Source organism: Schistocerca serialis, chromosome 2, assembly GCF_023864345.2.
Source record: "Schistocerca serialis cubense isolate TAMUIC-IGC-003099 chromosome 2, iqSchSeri2.2, whole genome shotgun sequence".
NCBI lineage: Eukaryota > Metazoa > Arthropoda > Insecta > Orthoptera > Acrididae > Schistocerca > Schistocerca serialis.
In genome coordinates, this window is record NC_064639.1 from 249,311,656 (window position 1) to 249,338,918 (window position 27,263).

The following is a 27,263-nucleotide window of genomic DNA, read 5'->3' on the forward strand; positions in this document are numbered from 1 at the left end:
CTGAGGTACCAGGTTTCGATCCATACTGAAACACCCATATTAGTATGTGATGTTGCCTCCATGGGCGGCAATGTAGGTGCTCACTCTGGCATCCAATTGATCGTACAGATGGCGACTACTGTCCTGCGATACGTTATGTCACGTCTGCTCGACCATTTCACGTATTTCTGTATCAGTTGTTGGTTGACGAGTCGCACGAATAATTTCATATCCCACGCGTACTCGATTACAGAGAAGTCCGGAGACTCTGCTGGCCAGGGAAATTGAGTTTCACGGGCAGTGTGTGGACGAGCATTATCCTGTTGGAACAACAAAATGGCAAAGGAAAGGATCCAGCAACATTCTGCGTGTACCGATCGCTGGTTAGCGTCTGCTACGGAAGCACCGAAGGCGAACGAGAGTTGTAGCTTATCGCACCCCAGACCATAAGGCCTGAGGTGAGACCATTGTGTCTCGGACGAATGCACTCTACGAGACAGCGATCACCACGTCTACGTCGTACTTACAAACTGCCATCATTTGCATGTGGGCACATTCTGCTTTCTCTACTGAAGACCACGGCGTTGTAGTGTGAGTGGAAGACGGGCTAGAGATATGCATGCTCTTAGTCCCACTGATAATAACGGATTTGCAGTATTTCCTGTTGACAAATCGGGTCTCACAAACTCTCTTATCTGTGCTGTGGAAGGTGTACGATCTGGCACTGTTCCCCTTACTGTACGACGATCCTGGTGGGCGTCTGTGCTGCGTGGACGTCCAGAACCTCTTCTATGGGTGTGAGAAAGGTCACGTGACCACTGATACCAGCATCGTTGCACTACTGACGCAGCACGTCCAACTTGTTTGGCAATTCTCCGAAAGAACCAACTCGCCACTCGGGATACAACAACTTGAACCCTTTAAAACTTTATCAGTTGACTATAGGAAGTACGAGTGCGTCGTAAGGCTTTAGAAACAAATTGACGTAATGATCAATTTTACGCTGTTGAAATTCACAAAATGTTAAGGTGCAGTTTACACATGTCAGTTTCATAATTTATGACTGCACTACTAACCTGATGGCGTAAGTGGGCGAGAGGAAATTAAAAATCTCACTTCGCGTGCATACGCTTGTTGGTTAGATGGCGTTTGTTAGCCAGTTCGAGGTCTTTTCCTAGGTCGATAGAACACAAGCGTCTTTAACAAGTTTTTCGTCACGACTGCCCCTTCATCTCTGTGATACATTGTCAACAGTTGTCTTTTACACCCTGTATAAGGGATCCCTTTATTTATACAGTAAATTTATGGATAATAAACAGCTCTAGTAGGAAAATAAAAGACCTTGTGTCCCTCCATACTGATTTGCAAACGGTGTCGCCGGTAGAGAAAGAACAAGTGGTCGGATGGTACAATGTGAACTCGTCGGCCCAATTAATAGTTTAGTCCGTTTGTCAAGTATAACCTCTACCCATACTATTTCACAGGAACAATCTACTTCAATTTCACTACAAAGCAAACTCCTTCTGACAGCAATAAATACTCCACCACCACCACCTGTATTTAATCTATCCTTTCTGAACACTGTTAGATCGTTTGAAAAATTTCGGCGGGACTTATTTCGGCTTTAGCCAGCTTTCTGTACCTATAACTATTAGAACTTCAGTGGTTTCTATTAGGGCTTGTAGCTCTGTTTCTTTCCCAACACAGCTACGACAATTTACAACTATAATACCGATCGTTTCTACAACTAACTTACTGTGTTTTACCTGTCCCCTTTTAGAAGAACGCCCTTTCTGTGGTTCCCTGAGACCCTCTAACCTAAAAATCACCCACACCCTTCCACATAGCCCCCGCTACTCGAGTGGCCGCTTCCTGTGTGTAACAGGGACTCCTGACCTATTAAGCAGAAGCCGGAAACCCACCACCCGATGGCGCAAGTCAAGGAATCTGTAGCCTACACGGTCACAGAACCGCCTGAGCCTCCGATTCAGATCCTCCATTTGGCTTTGCACAAAAGGACCACAGTCGGTTCTATCAACAATGCTGCAGATGGTGAGCACCGCCTTAATCTGTCAAGCAGGACTGCCAATCTTTACCATTTCCGCTAGCCGCTCGAAACCAGAGAGAATCTCCTCCGATCCAAAGCGACACACGTCATTGGTACCGACATGTGCTACCACCTGCAGTTGGCTGCACCCTGTACTCTTCATGGCATCCGGAAACACCCTTTCCACATCCTTTCCCCCCGGTATGTACACGGAGTGCACACTGGCTCCCTTCCCCTCCTTAGCAGCCATGTTCCTAAGGGGCCCCATTATGCGCCTAACGTTGGAGCTCCCAACTACCAGCAAACCCACCCTCTGTGAATCCCAGAGCTTGTGGGCGGAGAAGCTTCCTCTGGAACAGGGTGGACGACTGCATCCGGGCCTACGATGCATACGGAGCCCTAGTCTTGGAGTCGAGGAATGAACTGTGCAGCTTGTAGGCTCGGCAGTTACTGGAGACCGTACACGACTCTGAGAACTATCCGCCGTAGCTCAGTGCTCCGGTATTCGTCGAGGCATCGACCAATCACTATCCACACTCGTGATACCCATGGGCTGGCAGCTGTGGCCCCTGGCGTACCTCGATTTATTTCGTACTGCCAACCCATGCAGCTGCTGCAGAGTTTCGAGCGCGGCTTATCGATTGCGGTGCGGTACTCTCTGGAGCTAAGAGCGTGGCTGGCAGGTGGCGCTACTGACCGTGCTGGTGCCAGACGCCCCTGTCGAGAACTCCGTCGGCGGAGCGCACAGACTTGTTGGCGCTGCTCCTGTAGTACTCGACGTGGAACAGCGTGGAGCCGTTTTCGTGCTGCCAGAAGTCCAGCCACACGCACGTGTCCGCGCCCCACATCGGCATCGGGAACACCACCTCCACCACATACCACCGGCCAGATAGCTGTTAGCAGAGAAAAACACCAGCAACACATGAAACTCACACGATAGATGCGAGTAGTAGAACATCAGGAACAGTACTGTACATGCAAATTATGCTGACATTCGATGCGGTGGCTCACAAAAGCGACGGTAAAGGCATCTCCAATTTATAGTCGCTCCCAGCAGTCACCGCGCCGAGTGTCAACCTAGTTTGCACGTATAGCTATGTACCAGCTCCCACATAGCTGTAAACACAAAAGTATTGGGAGTACTACGTACATCGGACAAAAGCATTTGTCACTCTCAGGAGAAACGGTCCCAGTTCGGCGAGGAAAAAATTCTACAAATTATTCGGGTAAGCCTTATCCAGTTAACCGAGCGAGGTGGCGCAGTGGTTAGACACTGGACTCGCATTCGGGAGGACGACGGTTCAATCCCGCGTCCGGCCATCCTGATTTAGGTTTTCCGTGATTTCCCTAAATCGCTCCAGGCAAATGCCGGGATGGTTCCTTTCAAAGGGCACGGCCGACTTCCTTCCCCGTCCTTCCCTAATCCGATGAGACCGATGACCTCGCTGTTTGGTCTCCTTCCCCAAAACCAACCAACCTTATCCAGTTAAAGCCAAAAAAATGTTCAAATCTGTGTGAAATCTTATGGGACTTAACTGCTGAGGTTATCAGTCCCTAAGCTTACACACTACTTAACCTAAATTATCCTAAGGACAAACACACACACCCATGCCCGAGGGAGGACTCGAACCTCCGCTGGGATCAGCCGCACGGTCCTTGACTACAGCGCCATGACCGCTCGGCTAATCCCGCGCGGCCAGCTAAAGCCACTCATTGACGAATACCTTGCGTAGAGCCACCAAATTGTCGTAAAGATGATTTCTACATCTCCCGCAGTTTCAAATCGTATCAGAAATTTTCTGTCTAGTCACGAGCAGGCGATTTAGTTGGCCAGTCGATGGATGGTCAGAGAGAAAATGTCTAGGTGCTGCCCTGTGAATATGACTGTTGCCATCGTGGAAGACGAGAGAGTCTATAGAAACTTCATGAACATGTACGAGGGCTATTCGATGAATAAAAGCCGACCGGTCGCGAATTGAAAATCAAAAATTTTTTACTTGCAACAGTTTGCTGCCTCTCCGGCTTAAAGACATTTGTTGTAAAGTCGTACCAAATTTCCAATACTCTCGTCACATAAGGCAGCCGCCTGTGCTTTCCGCCACTTCTCTACGCTGGTCTGCAGTTCGTTGTCTGTGCCATAGGTAGTGGTTCACGTGAGTAGAGATGAACATCAGGGGGAGCCAAGTACGGGCTGTACGGAGGGTGATCAGACACTTCCAATCGAAAACGCTGCAGGGACATCCTCATTGCCACTGCAATGTGCGCGGCAGAGAGTTGTCATGAAGAAATATATGACAGGTACTTTATGTGCGGTTGCACGAAATTAGGCGAAACATTGCAGCGGGTCCCCATACTTGGAAGGAGACACTATTGTTCTAGACAGGTTTACGTGCTCACTGTGTGCTTAGAACTGAAAATAGCGACGTGACGCGATATACAGGCATGCTAGAGACAGTGCCAAACACATCTTTGCAAAATTTCATCGCATTTTCACTGTCGTTTCCATTTCGCGACCTATCGGACCTTACTTTTCGAGTAGTCCTCAGAGAAGAAAGGGCAATACTTGATGTGACTTCTCTGGCCGGACGTCTCTGGGCCGAAATATCGTGGCAGAATGTCGACGGGATCCGGCTGCATACCCGGAAATTATTAGAAGAAGGGCAATACTTGATCATCGACAAAGTTGAAATAAATGTCCTGGTTCGAGTTCGCCGGTAGCTGAGTGGTCAGTGCTACAGAAGGTCAATTCTAAGGGCCGGGGTTCGATTCCCGGCTGGGTCTGAGATATTCTCCGCTCAGAGACTGGGTGTTGTGTTGTCCTGATCATCATCATTTCATCCCCATCGACGTGCAAGTCGCCGAACCGATGTCAAAGCGAAAGACTTGCACACGGCCAACGGTCTAACCGACGGGAGGTCCTAATACCGCGACATTTACTTATTGCACGAAAAATACCCCCAAAATGTCACGGGATCCCCTCCCGTCTAAGCTACAAAACTACATCCTCCACGTATCGAGGATTGAACGCCTCACTAGGCCATCGGTTCACTCTACACCTCGCATGTCTGAAAAATGAGACAAAATCGCGCCATGATGCACCATATTACACGCCTCCTCTCCGCTATTGTCCAGTTTTTATGTCGTTTTACCCACGGAAGGCGTTTTAGTGGTTGAATTATAATTGTTTTGATAATAAATGAAGGGACAAGGGGTGCCAGCTGCAAGAAAGTGTTTTGGACCACACATATAAATACGAGGGAGTTTCAAAAAGTAAGTTACACATTTTTACGTGAGGCCAAGTTCAGTAACATTTGTTCAGTAACATTTGTCTGGAAGTTTGGAGGGCATCGGGAGTGTTCAAACCCAGAATAGCGTTCCTGGAGCCACTCTGTAGCGTTTCTGGACGCGGGGTGTCACATTGTCCTGCTGGAATTGCCCAAGTCCGTCGGAATTCTCAATGGACTTAATTCGATGCAGTTGATCAAACAGGATGCTTATGCACGTGTCACCTGTCAGAGTCGTATCTCGACGTATCAGGGGTCCCGTGTCACTCCAACTGCACACGACCCACACCATTACAGAGCTCCACTAGCTTGAACAGACCGCTTCTGACTTGCAGGTTCCATGAATGCACAAGGTTGTAATCTTCTGGCTTGCAGGGTCCATGAATGCGCAAGGTTGTAATACATACCCGTACACATCCATCAGCACGATACAATCTGAAACGAGACTCGTCCGACCAGGCAACACGTTTCCAGTCAACAACAGTCCAATGTCGGTTTGACTGTCCCGGAGAGGCGTCAAGCATTGTGTTGCGCAGTCATCAAGAGCACACGGGTGGAGCTTCGGCTCCAATAGCCCATACCGATGATGTTTCGTTGAATGGTTCGCACCCTGACACTTGTTGATGGCCCAGCATTGAAATCTGTAGCAATCTGCGGGAGGGTTGCACTTCTGTCACGTTGAACGATTCTCTTCAATCGTCGTTGGTCCCGCTCTTGCAGGACATTTTTCCTGCCACAGCGATGTCGGAGATTTGATGTTTTACCAGGTTCCTGATATTCACGGTGCACTCGTGAAATGGTCGTACGGAAAAATCCCCGCGTCATCGGTACCTCGGAGGCGCTGTGTCCCATCGCTCGTGCGCCGACTGTGACACCACGTTCAAACTTACTTAAATCTTGTTAACCTGCAATGTAGTAGCAGTAACCGATGTAACAACTACGTCCGAGACTTGTTGTCTTATATAGGCGTTGCCGCCCGCAGCATCGTATTGTGTCTGTTTACATACCTCTGAATACCCATGCCTACACCAGTTTCTCTGGAGCTTCAGTGTATTTAAGCGCCACAGACTACGGTTAGGAGTACGAGGCGCTCTTAGGAATGAACGAAACTTGTACTCGGTGTAATGAGAACCATACGAAGAAGAAATGATTTAGACAGTTCTTGTTCTACACGAGCCTAAGGATAATCAGTTTGTAATTCTATGTCTAAGATGGTAATTGTTATACAACGCCCGCATCTCGTGGTCGTGCGGTAGCGTTCTCGCTTCCCACGCCCGGGTTCCCGGGTTCGATTCCCGGCGGGGTCAGGGATTTTCTCTGCCTCGTGATGGCTGGGTGTTGTGTGATGTCCTTAGGTTAGTTAGATTTAAGTAGTTCTAAGTTCTAGGGGACTGATGACCTAAGATGTTAAGTCCCATAGTGCTCAGAGCCATTTGACCCATTTTTTTGTTATACAACGAAACTACGCAACTGTATTTGATTATGCAATTTAAGTCCGTATGTGCTGTTAATGTGGAAAGTATATTCTATTAATTTCATGTTATGTTTTCCACTGTACGTATTTAGGATAATAAATTCCCATATATATAAAGTGGGCTGCTCTTGGATCGTAAGGACCAGCGTAGGTTGGATACTCGTAGACATAACCTACAATCTCATGCCGGCCGGTGTGGCCGAGCGGTTCTGGGCGCTTCAGTCTGGAACCACGCGACCGCTACGGTCGCAGGTTCAAATCCTGCCTCGGGCATGGATGTGTGTGATGTCCTTAGGTTAGTTAGGTTTAAGTAGTTCTAAGTTATAGGGGACTGATGACCTCAGATGTTAAGTCCCATAGTGCTCAGAGCCATTTGAACCATTTTTGCAATCTCATAACAGAATTGTTTGGGGGTTTATGTCCTTCGTCGGTATTTTCATATTTAGTACGACACGACGACAGCTCTCACCCAGTTTCCACTGAGAGAGCTATTCCGGCCCATGAGTGGATTGCTTACTTTCCACGAATGTGTAAAGAAATTCGATGAACAGAACTGCACATTCTAAAAATTAATATTGTCATATTCAGTTAATCAGTTATCCAATCTTCAAATCCATGATAAAATAGTAACCAGAATTCAACGTTTCTGCGATTTTCTTACGGAAGAATTTATCTTATTATTAGTGTGCAAAATAATTTTAAAAATTATGCTCTAAAAACTGTCCTCTCAATTATTAACTTCATTAGTATTGGAGAAATTTTAGTTAATTTTGCGAAATACAGTTTAACGTAAATTACATGGTGCAAGATGTGGATTTTTCATCAGCATCACCCACGTCTGTGCAACCTCGTTGTTGGCACCATTTCACTACCGCAGGACGCAACATTGCATTTGGTCCGTATACCACCAGAATTTCATGATGAGTCTTTGTGGAATTTACATGTTTTGCTCACAAAATGTTCAAATGTGTGTGAAATCTTATGGGACTTAACTGCTAAGGTCATCAGTCCCTAAGCTTACACACTACTATTATCCTAAGGACAAACACACACATCCATGCCCGAGGGAGGACTCGAACCTCCGCCGGGACCAGCCGCACAGTCCATGACTGCAGCGCCTCAGACCGCTCGGCTAATCCTGCGCGGCTTTGCTCACAAGAATCGTATTGTGCCACGTACTTCAACTTTGGAATTCCCACATCATTTCACTTCCACACTGTGATACACCTGTTACCTGTACCAAAGCAAAACTGTATTTTCCGGAGACCCAGAACATGTGCTCTTTTCTGACAATGTCCCACTCATGATGCCCAATGGTCTTACCGTGGAACGACATATGTATTTACTTTCTGAAGTGGCTACGTGGTTAACAGATGGCTCTGACCACTATGCGACTTAACTTCTGAGGTCATCAGTCGCCTAGAACTTAGAACTAATTAAACCTAACTAACCTAAGGACATCACACACATCCATGCCCGAGGCAGGATTCGAACCTGCGCCCGTAGCGGTCGCTCGGCTCCAGACTGCAGCGCCTAGAACCGCACGGCCACTCCGGCCGGCCGTGGTTAACAGATTCATATATAAATACTTCATCTCTTTCCATACTGTCAATGGAATATAGGGTGTGCATAAATGTTTACACTGATAGCATAACGATGTAACTCTTTATTGGAGATAGCAAATGAAAGATACGTTACACGACATATGCCTCTAGTCATTAAGTTTTGAACATATAATAAAGTTAATACACGCGTAATAAAAAACAATTTTAAATATAATTAAAATTTAATCCTGAAATCACGGTGAACATTTATGGACACCCTGTACAACAATAATATGCCAATTAACAATAAAAAGATTTTCAGGGTCGTTGCCAGGGTTTTAAATCGTGGTGACTAAGAGACAAACGGAATTAGCAGTCAGACTTTGATAGTACTGCTGTTGTGGAAATCATTTAACGAGCGATGGGCGGGCTGCTGGAAGCACGGTTGAATGCACAGCGCAGTCGGCTGGCAGATCTCGAGGCTGGCTGGATGTGGAAGACGGTGCGAGATCGTTAGGCAATGGGTAGAGTTGGATGTCCGGCGTTCTGGCGTTAGTGGCAGTGACGCTCGGAAAACGACTCTCATCAAGGTAATCGTCGATGTTCCTGCTCTGGCATCTCCATGTAAGGTCCCTACTGTATAGTCTCACCAGAAAGTGTAACCTTCGCAGTACTTCAGTCTACTCACTATACACTGCGTTGACAAGTCATGGGATGCCTCCTAATATCGTGTCGGACCTCCTTTTGCCTGGTGTAGTGCAGCAGATCGACGTGACATGGGCTCAACAAGTCGTTGCAAGTTCTCTGCAGAAGTGCTGAGTCGTGCTGTCTTTACAGCTGTCCATAATCGCGAAAGTGCTGCCGGTGCAGGATTGTGTGCACGAACTGACCTCTCGATTATGTCCGATTAATGTTCAATGGCATTTACGTCGGGTGATCTGGCTGGCCAAATCATTCGCTCGAATTGCTCAGAATGTTCTTCAAACCACTCGAGAACAACTGTGGCCCAATTGCATCGCGCATAGTCATCCATAAAAATTCCAACATTGTTTGAGATCATGATGTCCATGAATGGATGCAGAAGGTCTCCATGTACCTGAATATAACAGTTTCCTCTCAATCTTCGGTTCAGTTGGACCAGAGGACCTACTCAGTTCCACGTATACACAGCCAACACCATTATGGAGCCGCCAATGGCTTGCACGGTCCCTTGTTGACAACTTGGGTCCGTAGTTTCGCGGGGTCTGCGCCACAATCTAACCCTACCATCAGTTCTGACCAACTGAAATCGGGACGCACCTGGCCAGGCCAACGCTTTCCAGTCGTTTATGTGCCGACCAATATGGGCACGAGCTCAGGAGATGCGCTGCAGGCGATGTCGTGCTTTTAGCTAAGCCACTCGCGGCAGTCGTCTACTGCCATTGCCATTTAGCGTCAACTTTCGCCACACTATCCTAACGGTTACGTCCGTCGTGTGTTCGACATTGATTTCTGTAGTTATTTCACGCAGTATTGTTTGTCTGTTGGCACTGACTACCCTACGCAAACGACACTGCCCTCGGTTGTTGTCCGTGGTGAGAAGTAACGCCTGGAATTTGGTATTCTGGACAAGCTTTTGATACTGCGGATCTCGAACTACTGAATTTCAGAAATGGAACGTCCCATGGGTCTAGCTCCAACTACCATTGCAGAGTCTGTTAATTTCCGTCGTGCTGTCATAATCGTATCGGAAGCCTTTTCACGTGAATAACCTGAGTATAGATGAAAGCTCCGATAGATCACAATGTACAGCTTTTTGTGCTACGGTGGGAAATGGCCTGTTGCGAGATACCCGAAAATGGTTCAAATGGCTCTGAGCACTATGGGACTTAACTTCTGAGGTCATCAATCCCATAGACTTAGAACTACTTAAACCTAACTAACCTAAGGACATCACACACATCCATGCCCGAGGCAGGATTCGAACCTGCGACCGTAGCGGTCGCGCGGTTCCAGACTGTAGCGCCTAGAACCACTCGGCCACCCCGGCCGGCGAGATACCCGACTCCAAATGACAGTAGCATGCAGTTCCATTCACGGTGTTCTTTCAGAAACTTTTATACCTTGTGTGCGCGAAACTACAGCCGCCTGTATATGTGCATGTAACTACCCCATGATTTTTGTCATTTTAGTGTAAATCTCCAACCTAGTGCTGCGCAGAGTCTCCTCTCTCAGGATGGACGTGCACCTGAATAGGCAACTCATTTTCTTCTTCTGGCCATTAAAATTATTTTTCAACAATTCTCTTAACTGTTGCCGACCACCCACAATTCCCACAATAGAAAGAGAACACGCAATCAGCAATGATCTTATTCCTAGAACACATATCTTCGCTTAGCAAGTCCGTCTCGTCCATTAAATTTTGACCTCCCACACCATGTGGATGTATCCATTTGTCATTTCTAACCTGGAAAATCTCCACTGCATCTGCAAAGTCTGATTACACTCTAGCCTGACACTATGGGTTCGTCTATCTGCTCTCTATCCTGATGGTAAGGATTCGTGTCGATAACCGTTATGTTACTTCTCTTGTTCGGGCGTACAGTACAGATCTGGGGAACGCCCCGTGGTTTTCCTCAGCTTGAAACTACTCAGGTATTTGCTGGCTCTAGTGTCAGAGGGCTACTGTGTTTGGGACATAGGCTGTGAGTCATTTATGGCTGATAGATCACAATGTACAGCTTTTTGTGCCACTGTGAGCAATGGCCTGTTGCGAGACCTCCGACCCCAAGTGATCGTAGCATGCAGTTCCCTTTGCAGTGTTCTTTCAGAAACTGTTTGAGATGGACGTACATTCACTGACAGTAGCAATTTTTGTTGGGTTTGATAATGATTCTCTATCAGTATCTTTTTACGATCGCAATTCTTGTGCATGTTACGTGATCAGCAGAAGCAACCACCCTGTGTGAACAGACCTCCATGTGCCGACACCAAGCCAGTCTCCAGGAAGCCTCTACAGCTTGAACAACTGCAAATTATAACACTTAGTCATCGACTCTGGTACAGATCGTTCGGCATGATATATAAACACAGCTACTACCGTGTAGTCAGCAAGCAGCAGCATCTAAACCTGACTGAACCACCTTGTCTTCACTGAAGAGCTGAGTTAGTTGTGTGAGGCCCAGTGTGCGACAGAGGGCGCTGTGTCAATAATGCAGCCATTTCTACCACAACTGAGCCCTGAATTCCTGCCCATTGCCTGAGCATCTGGACACTTAGGGTCTCGGGGATGCGAAGCGAGTGCCCAGCCATCCCTGTGCCAGCCGTGATATCAATGATGGACTTCCATGTCCTGCGCCGGTGGGCATCATGCTGTCTGAAGTGTTCACTGTGGATTAGCTATGCTGTGCCGCTACGACACAGATCAGGAAATGCAAGCCTTCCCTTACTCAGCAGCTACAGTAAGCTACTGACTCAGTGCTTTTCCTTCGCACCGTGTTGGATGTCTGCACACTGGCTGACATATTCAGTTTGGTGCCCAACCACATTAGCATCATCAGAGACCAATAATTGTAAGGAAATTGCAGTAAAGAATTTCTTGTATCTAAGAACTGTCTTCCCATATTATGACTGATGTCAAAAAACTGCTGAAGATCAAGTCAACAATCAGGTTCCGTATTAACCACAACTTCAAAGGGGGAAGGAGAGTGGCTGGACAGAGTGTTGAAGAATTATCTAGGACAGCAAGATATGTAAGTAGCAGTCTGGATTTACATCGTCAGTCGTGCGCTCCTCTACATCTTTGGGTTTGATCTTTCCCTACTCTAACATTCTGCGTGGTGTCTGTTTGTTATATATCGTGTCTCCCTACCACTTTCGCGCAACGACGCTCTGAGCGTGTTTTTTAGGGAATTGACTAGTTTGAACCTGGGATCTGTTGCTGGTAAGGAGACGCCAGACCACACATGACATGTAGAGTTCAGAAGAGTTCAGTGAGACTAGCGATGATATAACCAAATACTTAATAATTTCAGCGTCAGCTCCACTGCACTCCCTGTAAAAGAATCTTAATACTAAGTAAATTTAGTGGACATGGTTCAAGGCTTTCCTATTTTTAGTTAGCTGGTAAAATAACGTCGAAAAAGCAGTTAAGTTTACCATTGGAAATTTTATTCTACTCACAAAACATTGTTTATAAATTGCACTATTAATAAAAGGAAATGTTTTAATACAGGATGACAAAAACCAACTGTGTTCAACAAAAATGTGAACGAATATTCCCTGAATGGGTTTCTAAGTTCTACAATGGATCGAAGGATGACCTATGCCGTATCACATCTCTAATCTAGGTTTAAATTAAGTTTCACAAGAGAGAAAACTATCAAAATGGTCTACAGTGACCCTCAATTATCTTTAATTACTTATCTAACTTGTCGTAAATTACAGTGGCTGATGTGGCTTCTCAATAACTATATAACAGAAAAATCATCGCGTTTCAGAGTTTTACTTCAAGTGGCAAATGTGAACACCATGAGCTTTAGTTGACGATCGACACTAGTATTACGCAAAAAGGGGGTGTAACAGATGAGACTTCTGCAGTTCTGAGTGAGGCCTTATGCTCAAAATGCGGCATCGCGTGCGTTCATTACCTTGTTGGTGTTCGTCAGGGGGCGGCGGGCAGCACAGCTCTGCTCTCCTCGCCGTCTCGGAAGCAACTCTCCTGAACTTCTCCTTACTACAATTTACCGAAGTTGGCTTAAAAAAACTATCTGGCTGTGTTTTTTCTGACCAATCAGGGTCTCAATGTTAACCTTAAGCTCCGCCTACAAAAATTCTGTCTATCCAATGAGAAACGTTATACTTTTCGTGGTGGGGCAATGTTTTTAAAGTTTGCAACGTAACAGAGACGCGAAAAAGTCTCACGCTAAAACTTGCAGCTGGTGTGGTCCTTTTAGCGTTATCGTAAGATCTATACTGTTCTTCTGAAGGGCTCTATCTTTTAACATGGGCTGGGGGGTGGTCCTGACGTAACAGAGACGCGAAAAAGTCTCACGCTAAAACTTGCGGGTGGTGTGGCCCTATTTATGTTATCGTAAGATCTATACTGTTCTTCTGGAGGGCTCTAGCTTTTAACATGTGATGGGGGGTGGTCCTAGTGGTTAGCTGGCGACGTGGGTGTCCGTCCCTTATCGTAGGGCCTTCAGCTTAACACGGTTCTGCTCTCGGCTTCTGTTCTCATTTCTCCCCTCGGAACTGCATCTGTCTCACGGTGGGAAGGTATGGCATGCATTTAGGCATTCTTGTGTTAGTCTGTGGTATTCCATTTGCTCGCTCGTTACTCGTATTACTTTGGTTAATTTAATGTCACGATTTATTCGGAGCTATGTGACATACTACTGGATTTGCTTATCATGTCAGGGTTTTCATGGAAGGTGTTGGATTTGCCTGACACCTTACACTACTTTTGCCACAATCTTGGTGTTAGATACCATTATAGTGATCGGTGACGGAGCAAGGGCTGAACCCTACGTTTCGCAACTTGCATGCAATGCACTTTACCTGGGCGTTCCGCTCCGTGCACAGAAACACATCCTGTAGTTTGTTGGGGATAGCGAGGGAAGGGGCATCACGCCGGTAAGCGCCGAATGTGTGCGTGATTAAGGCATGGAAAACCCTGCGTTTCCTAAAAACTTCAGTTATTTCTTAACGATAAGCCAGAACAGGCATAAGGTTTGTATTGTGAAGAAGAATTCTATAGTGTAAATGTTTTACGGTAAAAATGGAAATGAGTGTGTGGCGTCATTGGCTGGGAGGCCCCTTACGAGGCAGGTCCAGCCGCCTTGGTGCAGGTCTTATTACATTTGACGCCACATTGAGCGACCTGCGCGCCGGATGGGGATGAAATGATGACGAAGACTACACCCAGTCCCTGAGCTAAGGACGTTTATAGGATTAGATACAGTCACGACTCACAATGTCTCGAGAACACAACCAAAGCTAAGTTACCATGAATCTCCTGCTATTGTATATGCAGCGATCGAAAAATTTCCATTTGAGGGTGTTCTGCAACGAATGTGTAACGTAGAGCGACTCCGAAGCAGATATATAAGCACCAACGGGCAAGGGATCAGTGTGGTAACAGTGTCTTTCCAACGTGCCTACGGTAAATGCGGAAACGTGAATTATGGCGACGTTATTACCAGATGCGCACAAACTGGACCACATTGCTGTTATTCGTTTCTTGACTGCCGTAGAACAAACACCGGCAGACATCCATCGGATAGTGAAGGACATGTAAGGGGTAGCATGTCTGAAAAACACCATAGCAGAATACAGCACGACAAGGTGTGCTACTGCTTCATGTTAAAGAACGTCCCCATATTGCAAATGTTGTAAGGCAAAAGTTTCGTCAGCTCAAGTTGGAGACACTCGAGCACTAGCCCTATATTTTTGATCTCTCCACATGCGATTACCATGCCTTCAGTTCCCTAAAAAAGGCCTTTACGGGTCAACGAATCCAGTAGGCCAAGGGTGTGCGACAGGCAGTTACGGACTTCTCCAGGCAGCAGAACATGTGTTTCACCAAACGCGTATCTCCAGCAAGGTGTGTCAGTGGAATGATGGCCTCAGTACTCACAGCGATTTTGCATAATTGGCATACCGACTCTGGACTGTACAGCCTTTGAACGGAAAGTTTCTGATCACCCCTTATAAATAAACTTTCCCGAATTGCTAATATGAGTGTTGTCCAGAAAGTAAGTTCCAATTGGTCACGAATTGGACACCACAGTGAAAACCCAATGAAGCTTTGCATCAAGACGCTCTTTTCAGTTGTGAGCGAGTAAAGGTGCCTGGAACAACGGTGTCTCCCGTCAAGTAGGAGGGCCCACTGAGAGGCTTCGCCTTAATGAATGCAGCCCACCTAACACAACTGCCACGCGCTTCCTTCTTCATGGCAATTCTCAGCCGCACTCTGCAGGGGTAGTGAAGACGCCCCTGGAACCTTTCCGATGGAAAGTGTTTGATCACCCACAACAAACGCTGGATATGAAGACAACACTTGGGCACAGACTACGCGCTATAGACCAGCGTAGAGAATTATTGGAAAGCATGGGTGGCTGCCTTATATGACAATGGTGTTGGAAAAGTGGTATAACGCTCCGACAAATGTCTAAGTCAGAGTGGCGACTATGTAGAGAAGTATCTGGAAAGTGTAGCTAACACTTGCAAATTAAATGTTTCTGATTTTCACTGTGGTTTCCATTTAGCGACGGACTGGGAATTACTTTCTGGACAACCCTCGTATTTAAGAATATGGAGCAAAAGGACAGTGCGTGTACTGCAGAATCATGGAGGCCAGTAACGTCAAACGATACAGTAATGCACGAACCATTCCGTTTGTATTGTTCAATTTTGTTTCTCATAAGTTAAGAAAGGATTTAGATCACAATGTATGTGCTCTCCTTGTTAGCCGTTAATGACTGGTAGTAGTAAACTTGTGGATTGTATGCAGGGAGGAGTAGATGGAAGCAAATCAAATTGTAGCATTAGGAAGCAACGCTGATACCTGCTACCACCCACATAGTGGTACAAAAAGCTATGTACTGACAAGAAACAATCTGACAAAGGACAGAATCAACAGTGAATAAAAAACTCTGTAGAGCCAAGTTCTAGTGTGGTCAGAAAAGTAACCATGAGTGAAGTTAAAAAAGTGATATGTAAATACTTGTGGAGAAATTAGTGCCTGTATTACAGCAAAATTTTCAACGAAAATCCGAGGGCGGATTTCTTTTCTTAGGAGGGAGGAGTTCTAAGAGAATAAAACTGTGGTAGAACTTGAAGCAACGGACAGAGGCCAGATAATTAATCAGGCCACAGCAACAGACAGCCAGCACTGATCACTGAACTGCATGATCACCAGAAGTAACCGCATTTGTGTCAACAGTCCTCTTTGTTCCGGCCCAGTCCAGTCTTCAGGAAGTCTCTACAGCCCAGGCCACTGCTAATTATGACAAGTGGTCATTGACTCTGTTCCGGATCGTTCGGCATGACAAACAAACACAGGCATCATCGCGCAGTCAGTAGCAGCAGCAGCATTTAATTTCGACCTAACCAGCTTGTCGTGATCGAACAGGTGGGGCAGTCATGTGACGCCCAGTCTGACGGAGAGCACTGTGGTGATGACACTGCCGTATCTGCCACCCTCAGGCCACGAATCCCTGCCCATCTGCTGAGCATCTGAGCGCTCGGGCACCTCAGCACTTTGCCACTGTTTTGGGAGTACGAAGTGTGGTCCCAACCATCCCCGCCCCTCCTGAGGTATCAACAAGTGACTTCCATGTCCTGCACCACTGGGCGTGGTTAAGTCTGACGTGTTCAGTGCAGAGCAGCTGCATCTGGCCGACACTACACAGGCTAGGAAATGCGAGCCTTCCCTTATGCAGCAGCAGCGGTAGAGGTGCCCGCTCACCACTAGGGTTATCAGAATCCAGTGATTGAAAACAAACAGCAGTAAAGAAGTTACTGTATCTACGAACTACATTCTCCTGCTCCATCTGCGTCTATCTTTGACAGAGTACCGCCACCACACCCAGCCCTCCTGCAACGCCAGTTAAAAATGTATTCACATTGAGCAGTCCGTGTTGATACGTCAACAAAGTGTGCAACTTCGTTCACGTTGTGGTTATGGACACGCCCAATTCACAATAGTACCTTTCTGCCATTACGTAATATCTTCATGTCGACACATCTTACTGTGTTGATTCCATACAATGGACTAATATATACACAGCGCTTCTCTGCCATGACTTGCGTCTGGAGTAGACTGGTATCGGTTGAACAACCCTTCCATAACAACCACAGATGGTTTCGTTCAGTGTCTTATCTACAGTGACGTATGAGATGGAGCTTCAGTTAGCAGGAATGAGGAGGAACTCAGCCTTGTTGAAGAGGTCAATATGACAGTTGTGGAAGTGAAAAGCATGGCAAAATACGCTCACTAAACAGAATGTTAGTCACATATTTAATAGAGAAAATTTATTGCTCTGGAGTACTGCAGATGCCATAGAACTGGTACCGTGCAGTCACGTAATCCTCCATCACTAAATTAAATGAAAACTGATCATAATGTTAGGATGGATACAGGTAACACAATTACTTTTGCGTTGATGTGAAAGTACAGAGAAAATATAGCACCTATTAGAATTTCATGTTGCCGTACATAACTGCATTTGTGCTTGTATTGCCAATATGCCAGTTACTTCACATTTCATGAACTGTTTCCTGACAGGCACAGAATATACAGTTCTTTCGCAGTCTGCCGAGTGAAGTGTAAGCAGAAAACCTAATTTAAATATGACATTTATGACCATAACTTTTAGATAACGGTACAGAAGTTAGTTGAATTTTCGTTTTGTGTAAACGTCTTTGGATATCTTTGAATTTACTACATCAACGATTTTTCTTTTCTACACTGCAATTAAAATGTTTTCTGATTAAAATTTGACAGTAGGTAGTGGGAAAAAACGTTTCTAGGCGGTGACTGTATGACAACCCTGTTACACAATTGGCGTCAGCTGTGTATTTGGCACAAGACACAACATTATGGTCTAGTTGCTGCCTGAGAGGAATATCTAGTAACAGACGGATTGCCTCCACTGCTCGATGCGTTCATATGTCAGTCAGAAAGGTATGAAATTTGGGTATATAACTTGCTGTCAGTCATTAGAGCCAGGAAAGAAACTCAGATTAGGCAAGGATGTGGAAGGAACTCGGGAGTGTTGTATTTAATGGAGCCATGTCAGCATACAACTTAAGCTATTTTGGGAAGCCACGAAAGCCTCAAGTCTGGAGGAGCATTTGAACTCTACTCATCGGCAGTGGGAGTTTAATGTCTCAACTATTGCACCACTTCACTGATTTTCATCAGAAAGTATTCTTCCAAACAAGGTACTTTTCACTCATCTCTCTTCTGTCTTCCTGTAGCACTACCATAAATTTTGAAAGATGACTATAAGTAAAAATAGTGACTAATGCATTTCTGCAAAAGTGTTGTACCTGATCAAGTGCTGTGGTATTTCTGTAGGGTGTCACCAGCTTCGATATCCAGTCCACGCCGTCGTCCTGTGGGTGATGCACGACGAAGGTGTTAGCCGGTGCCCAGGGCTGGACAGCTGCCAGCGCTACAAGCACCAACGCCACCTGGCGGATAACCGCTGTACTCCCGCCATGCGATTTCTCCTGGTCACCAGTCATTGCGCTGGCAGGAACACAGGGCTTCCTTCTCTGTGCCAGGCAGCACGAAATAGGGCCCAGAGGGGCACTACTATTTATGCTTCTTAGCAGATTTCTGTATCACGGAACAAATAAAATTGATTACTAACGATCCATTATAAAAAGCAGATAACTTAAAACTTTCATCAATTAACAGAAAATAAAAGCAGCATATTTTCCCCAGAAAGAAATGTTTCTTCTCCTGAAAGTTACGAAAAATACTTCTTCCGGCGTTACATGATACAAACGTTGAACTACCTATGCCAAGAAATTTCTTTTGTGCAAAGTAAAAATATATTACGGTGTTAGTTGGGTCTTACATGTCTGTATGTTTAAGTTTCATACTAATATTATAACACTATTAAAGTGTACCTTGTTTGCATCAATGTACTTGCTGCTGGGGCAACATATCTGTACAGGTGGTATTCATAAAGTTCTGATTATCACCTTGAAAAAAGTCAAACCATAAAACTTGGTGCTACTATAGTCCTCTACACAGTCAGGCTACAGTGCGGCACATTTTTTTCCAACGATGATGAGATTAGATTAGTTATTCATTCCATAGACCCACAAAAGAGGGGATCCTCCTGGGTGTGGAACATGTCAGATAAAATTACAAAAATGTAATTAGAAAGACTTGAGTTTCATTAATTTTAATGATCCTCAGTCAATAAATTATGTACATGAATTAAAATTAAACTTCTAATATTTACAGGTTTAATACTTACATCCGCTTTCATTAAATCCATCATTCACACAGAAGCTAGTTACTTGGCTATTACAACCAAGTATTGTCAAAAATTAAAGTATAAAAAATTTTCATTAAAATGGTTTCTGCACTTGTTGAGAAATTCATGGATGGAATAGGAGATGGCCACTAAATTTTTTTAAAAAAAATTATGTTTAAATAGTGCCTTGTCTGAAAGTAAACTCTTAATAGTTGCTGGTAACTTATTCAAAATATGCATTGCTTAATACTGGACTCCTTTCTGGGCAAGAGTAAGTGATATTAAATCTGTATGTATATTGTTCTTATTCCTAGTATTGATACTGTGTACTAAGCAGTTAGTTGGAAAAAGAAATGTATTACTTACAACAAACTTCATTAAGAAATAAATATACTGAGAAGCTTTGGTTAGTATGCCCAATTCTTTGAATAGGTTTCGACATGATCTTGGATTTACACTACACGTTACTCTTATTATACGCTTCTGTACTCTTAAAAATTTTTTTGCGGTTTGTGGAGCTACCCCAAAATATGATACCAAATGACATAATGCAGTGAAAATAAGCAAAATATGCCAGTTTTTTATATTTATATCTCCTCTGTCTGACAAATTCACATTGCAAACACAGACTTGCTTAGGCACTTTAGCATTTCGATAGGATGTCGCTCCCAACTGAATTTATTATCAAGTTGTAATCCCAAGAATTTTACACTGTAAACTTCTCCTATTTACATCTCATCATATTTTATACACACACTAGAAGGAAATCTCTTGGAAGTTCTGAACTGCATATAGTGGGTCTTTTCAAAGTTTAATGACGGTGATTTGGCTATGAACCACTTATCAGTGTCAGTAAAAATTTGATTAGCTGCTCTTTCTAAATTTATATTTGATTTGCTATTTATTGCAATGTTTGTATCATCTGCAAATAATACAAACTTGGCATCTGGTAATGTAACAGATGACAGATCATTAATATACACAAGAAAAAGTAGTGGACCTGTTATGGAACCTTGGGGAACACCACATGTAATTTCTTCCCAGTCAGATTATGTCTGATTGCCTACTGTGGAGGTGTTACATAATGACACCCTTTGTTTTCTATTTGTAAGATATAACTGAAACCACTTTGCAGCACTACCAGTGACGCCATAATATTTTAATTTACTTAAAAGAATGCTGTGATTCACACAGCCAAACGCCTTTGACAGGTCACAAAATATGCCAGTTGCCTCTAATTTGTTGTCCAGTGAATTAAGGACATTTTCAATATAAGTGTAAATAGCCTTCTCAATATCAGAACCCTTATGAAACCCAAACTGTGACTTTGACAGTATGTTATTTTCACTAAGGTGATAAAATAGATGCTTGAACATAACACTTTCAAAGATTTTTGAAAAAGCTGGCAGAAGTGAGATTGGTCGGTAATTTGATGGCATTTCTTTGTCCCCTTTCTTGTGGATAGGTATAGCTTCAGCATATTTAAACCAGTCCAGGAATGTTCGTGTGATAAGTGATTGATTACACAAATAACTTAAGATATGACTAAGCTCACCTGAAAATTCTTTTATTAAATTTGTTGATATGTTGTCATAACCACTAGAATGCTTTCATTTCAGGGACTTTACTATGGATTCTATCTCTTAGGGTGAAGTAAGTGTTAATTCCATTTTACTGAGATTGCTTGTGTGCACTGGTATCAGATACTCCATTGCATTATTTACTGAACCTGACAACCCCATGCTATCAGTAACAGAGACAAAATAGTTGTTTAAATGATTTGCAACACAACATGCGTTTGTTACCAAGGTTTCATTTATTTTTAGAGGTATTTGTTCCTCCTCATTTCTGACGTAATTATATCATATATTGTTTTTATTTTATTGCTGGATGTATTTATCTTCTTCTCATAATGCAGGGGTTTAGATTTCTGGATAACCCTCTTCAATATTTTGCAGTAATTTTTGTAATCAGCTGTAATGCTGGTATCAAAGGTGTCCCTACATATCAGATAGTTTCCTTTTTGTCTCACATGATATCTTTATCTCTTGTGTCATCCATGGTTTCTTATTAGACTTCTGCTTAATTTGAGTTACATTCAAGGGAAAACAATTTTCAAATAAGGTGCTAAATTTATTAATGAATGTTTTGTGTTTTCCATTTGTGTCTTGGATAAATAATTAATTTCTTTGAGGAATCTCCTAAATTTCTCAGTTTTTGACTGCTTTATTGGCCTTCTGTGCTCAGTTCTTATAGATGTTTTACCCTGACAATTTTCAAAATTTAATGTTAGGTGTTGCATGTCATGGTCAGATAGCCCATTTACTACTGGTTTTGTAATGTGGCTTAGTTGCCTAGAATTGTCCATAAAGAAATTATCAATGGCAGTCTTCGAATATTTGTATACCCTAGTTGGGAAATTTACAGTAGAAATTAAATTGAATGACAATGTAACTGATTTCAGTAACTCTTCACTGAAAGTGTTTTTCAGGACATCTATATTAAAATCACCAGCAACCACTAGTTCTTTGTTTTTTAATTTTAGATGAGCTAATAAATCTTCAAGACCGTTTATAAACAGGTTGAAATTTCCTGAAGGTGCTCTGTAGATGGCTACTATTAGAAAGGACCTATTATGAAATTCTGTCTGTTGCACACACTTCTAAGTGCTGCTCTAAGCAAAAATTTATTAATGTCAATATCCTTAAATTTAAAACTGTTTTTAACAAATGTGGCAACGCCTCCTTTCTCCATATTTTGTCTACAGAAGTAAGAGGCTAACTTAAATTCTGTAAGGTTTAACATATCTATACCAGTGGTCACATGATGTTCAGAGAGGCAGATAATGTCAACTGGGTTCCATGACTCTAATTCATCAATGCACATAAGTAGTTCATTAATTTTACTTCTAAGCCCTCGAATATTTTGATGCACTATAGATAGTTGGCACTTCACTTTTACTGAGATGAAATTGGATGGAAATAAAATTTCTGCTGATTGCTGTAAATTTGTAACCAACAGCTGTGTTCCCTGATCCAATGTTCCAGGAACATCCTTTATGATTTCTTTCTCAAACTGAAGGTTTGTTTCAATATTTACTTCTCTCAGAACTTGACTTCGTTCTGTCCCACCTTTCCTAAAAAAGATGTTGCTCCAACACGTATGACCACTGGTATATTATCACTCATGGCTGTGCCTCCCCCTTACATTTCCTGCTATTAGCCCAGCCAGTTTACCCTTCCCTTTCCTGTTGAGATGTAGGCCATGTCTTGTATAATCCCACCTACTGAGAGAATCAACAGGAACCAAACGAATATGTGAAGCCGCACCCGACGCAAGTAACCGTTGTAACTCCAAATTAGCTCTTCCGAGAGAAGAGTTTAGATGTGGTTGGTCATGGTCTCAGAACAGACACAAATTCAACACTGGTATGTCTCGTAGCTGATGCAATCTTGCCAGGTCACGCTCTACATTGTTCCCAGGATCTCTGTCAATACTTTTGCTTGGCCCACCCACAATAACCATGGTGTCTTCCTTGGTAAAATCTTTACAGAGAGAACTGAAATCCCCTGTCACTTGACTCAAACCAACACTAGGTTTAAAAAAAAATGTGACCTGGTATTCTGATCCTAACTGGTCCTGCAAAAGTTGGCCTACACCTCTGGCATGTGAACTACCTAACAAAACTTTCTTTCTCTGTTGACTTCCCCACATTCTTATTCAATTTTCTAATGAAAGTTTGTTGTGCCCCCTCTACACCTACCTCTGTCTGAGGCTCATCAGTTTCTAACTGAAGGAACAGGTCAAACTTATTCTTCTCATTTCACCACAAAGCTGTCTAGGTCTGTTCCTCCTGTTACCTGTTCCCACTTCCCACTTCTCTTTACCCTTTTCCCTCCTTAACCTGTTCAGATCTTCCCTAGCTTACTCTAACTTGAAAAGGAATTAAAAAATGATGTAATTTAATCTCAAAGATACAAGAAGAAAATTTGTTCGACTGTCATACCAGAGGAATGCTCTGAAAAACTGTTTTATCCTTGATAGACAAAGGACTAATTTCGAGATTCGTTTATTACTTCTAGTATTAACTACCTTTTTGTTCTGATGTGCTGGCGTAAAGAGGTACAGTATAATTTCTTGTCTATGTGTGTGCTAAATGAAGATGTTAAATGCTTAAAAATGTGTTTTATAATTTCTGTCAAGATCAAGCCCAAATCCCATACCAATCGAGTACAAATTATTCTGTTAATTCGAGAAGGCGAATTTTAGATGGAGGCGACGATCTGCACGACGGCGCTGCTCAACAATAGAGGTACGTGACTGTGCTCACTACTTTCCTTTGGTGGCCGCTAAGATTAATTCCGATGTGTTTTTTTCCGAGACATTCAGAACCTGCAATCTTCCTTTTCGTATAAAAATAGGAGTCCGATAGAAAAGGAAATATTCTTAAATTTAAATAATTGCAATTCTTTTATCCAGGTCTCGGGTAAATGATAGAACGTACGTGCCTCTACCCTGATTGTACGTTCGCAATCTCCGAGTGTGTTACGACGTAATTATTTCACGAAAAAAAAATTAAGGTAGATCTTTCTCATCAGATCCCAACCACTCGCACGGGAATGTACGTACCCTCTGAATGTGTCTAGTCAGTCGTGCGCATTGTTCTAAAACTTTTCTGTTGATATTCAGTGGACTGCATCTCCGTAATTAATTTTTGTTTATGCCGCAAATCGCACTTCACGCGAAGTATTTATTACGCAAGTTTCAGGCTCCATTTAATGTCAAAAATTTCGAAGTACGGCTGACTAAGCAAACCGCTACAATAATTTCATATCTACAACTACAATAACACAAAACAACAATAACATAACAGAGAGGGTCCATTACAAACTGTGCCTGAAGGGCACCAATTTTCCCCTCTTTTCCTGTCTCTACTAAATACCCTACAGAACCACTGATGAGTCTGATCCACTTCCCCATTTCCCAAGCCGCTACAGTCACCCCAATGGAAAAAACTACTGCAGCCATCACACCAAACCCCGGAGCTAACAATTCTACGGCACGTCAGGCACTTTTCGCTCATGGTAAAAGTCTTACTTGGGCGAGAATAAGTCAAATTAACTTACTGAAAAACAAGAAAACACATTTACGAAAGATTAGGTCTAGTCTCAATCGTATGTAAACAAACTTACTTTAGTGACAATAAGTTAGATTACCGAAAAAAGAAGAAAAACACGTTCACAAAAATTAGGCCTAGTCGCGACTGTATGTAAACAGTGATGATATGGCGCTGGCCATGGTTGTAGAGCTCTGCATTTTTGGTATTCACCTCAGAAAACACCTCGTCGTGACTCTGGTAATATCAGCCACGCAATGGTTTTTTCATCCGTGAAAAGGAGGAGTCTTTAAAGAGGCATCGGTTTGGCAAGTTTTTTCCGAGCAGTTGACGAAACCAGAGAGCGACATCATTTGTCATGTTCAAAATGTGCTAAATATTGACAACTGATCTTTGACTGATTTTCACTTTTTATACTTTCACCGCAAATATGACACGCATGTGATCGAGCTGCAGGCACTCCACTTCTATTGCGATTCCATCACCACAGTGAGGGTGGTCTGTCACTTGGTTCTTCGTCACTCAGACTTGTTTGGCTACAATGGAAGCGTTTGCGCCACCTAACCACCATGTCATATGGTGGAGCGTTGTTGCTGTACCTTTCCAACAACTCAGAATGGATTGTTGTAGCGTTGTTCTCGTTCAAGAGCAGAATACAAATCATCGGTTGACGCTTCGCTTTATGGATGGGCCATTTTGTTTTCGTCCCTCTAGCGTCGTATTATGGTGCTGCGATGCGGTGATTTCAGTGTGTGCCAGAAGTATAGAAATGCACTTGTAAACAACAAAATTAATTAATTACCTTTATTTCTCGAAGTGATAATAAATACTTTATGGCTACCCATAATAAACAAGGTCAATTTAGTGTGTGCACGGAAAAGCAACAAGTTACCCGTTCCTTTTATAGACTTGTAATTTTGTAATGCTTATTTTAAATGTCTGTTTACTATTTTTTTATTAATTCGTATGTTATAGTATACTTTCCGACCATGTTGTCTTTAACGATTTCGTCTGTGTCGTCTCTCACTCTGTGTTCTTCATCTCTTCATTTGTGTATCTTTATCTGTCTTTTCTACTCATGTCTTAGAAGTTAGTTTAATGTAAACATCCGCGTACTGCTCTACATCAATTGTTCTCTCTTGATTAAGCTTGGTTTGTTTGTACCACCTGACATATACTTGTATACCATTTTGTTGTGTTAATCTACACACATTCATTTTATTCTTTTACACTGTTTCTGTTTACACTCTGTTACTCTTACTTAAATTTGCATGATTTGAGTCAATACATAATGTTACATACTCTGCAAGTTCCTGTTTTGTTTGTGATAACTTGTATGTGGTGATTTAATCATTGTTTTACATAGTTCACACTGTGATATACCCACATTAGTTTCGACACAGTGCTATGAATCCTTGTATTGTGCACTGTATAACTGTTGCAACAATCTACACTAGTTTGATTCACTTTGTGTCACACTGTTTACAATCTTTGTTAGTAACATGTGTTCAACTCAGCCATTGTTAATAACATGTTGTAATGGAAAATGGCCTTCAGTAACACTCTCGTCTTAACCTTATTAGACATCCCTTTGGATGATATTAAAAGCGTCTTAATGCTCAGTACGCTTGTAATTGTAGTCACTAATCTTATGTTATCTGGATTCCTGAGCGGCTATATGATTACGTTAACAAACTTATGCTCACAACTGTTCTTTTATCACTTGGGATATTCAATGTGTTGGAGTTAGTGTCCCCTTCAGTGCCATTATTTATGTGATGATGTTTCTATGTCTCTTGAGCCTACATTTGTCTGCGGAAATTTGCTCTGAGCAAGACGGCTATGAAAGACGTATGTTGTTTTTGTACCTCGTTCATTGATTATACACTGAAGCGCCAAAGAAGCTGGTAGAGGCATGAGTATTCAAATACAGAGATATGTAAACAGGCAGAATACGGGGCTGCGGCCGACAACGCCTATACAGGGCTATTACAAATGATTGAAGCGATTTCATAAATTCACTGTAGCTCCATTCATTGACATATGGTCACGACACACTACAGATACGTAGAAAAACTCATAAAGTTTTGTTCGGCTGAAGCCGCACTTCAGGTTTCTGCCGCCAGAGCGCTCGAGAGCGCAGTGAGACAAAATGGCGACAGGAGCCGAGAAAGCGTATGTCGTGCTTGAAAAGCACTCACATCAGTCAGTCATAACAGTGCAACGACACTTCAGGACGAAGTTCAACAAAGATCCACCAACTGCTAACTCCATTCGGCGATGGAATGCGCAGTTTAAAGCTTCTGGATGCCTCTGTAAGGGGAAATCAACGGGTCGGCCTGCAATGAGCGAAGAAACGGTTGAACGCGTGCGGGCAAGTTTCACGCGTAGCCCGCGGAAGTCGACGAATAAAGCAAGCAGGGAGCTAAACGTACCACAGCCGATGGTTTGGAAAATCTTACGGAAAAGGCTAAAGCAGAAGCCTTACCGTTTACAATTGCTACAAGCCCTGACACCCGATGACAAAGTCAAACGCTTTGAATTTTCGGCGCGGTTGCAACAGCTCATGGAAGAGGATGCGTTCAGTGCGAAACTTGTTTTCAGTGATGAAGCAACATTTTTTCTTAGTGGTGAAGTGAACAGACACAATGTGCGAATCTGGGTGGTAGAGAACCCTCACGCATTCGTGCAGCAAATTCGTAATTCACCAAAAGTTAACGTGTTTTGTGCAATCTCACGGTTTAAAGTTTACGGCCCCTTTTTCTTCTGCGAAAAAAACGTTACAGGACACGTGTATCTCCACAACTGGAGACCGACAGCGCCGACTTCATCTTTCAACA

At 43.4% G+C, this 27,263-nt stretch overlaps 1 protein-coding gene across 2 annotated transcripts in view; it reads right to left on the bottom strand.

Annotated features, from left to right (window-relative positions):
• Positions 1-27,263, bottom strand: part of LOC126457008 (uncharacterized) — a 124,158-nt gene that overhangs the window by 26,415 nt on the left and 70,480 nt on the right. For both annotated transcript variants that reach the window (XM_050092977.1, XM_050092976.1), the window contains exons 2-3: positions 18,364-18,655; positions 2,724-2,919 (exon numbers count right to left, since the gene is read on the bottom strand). In XM_050092977.1, coding sequence (XP_049948934.1) covers positions 2,724-2,919; positions 18,364-18,561 — 394 coding nt within the window. In that variant the 5' untranslated portion in view covers positions 18,562-18,655. The remainder of the gene's footprint in view (positions 1-2,723; positions 2,920-18,363; positions 18,656-27,263) is intronic.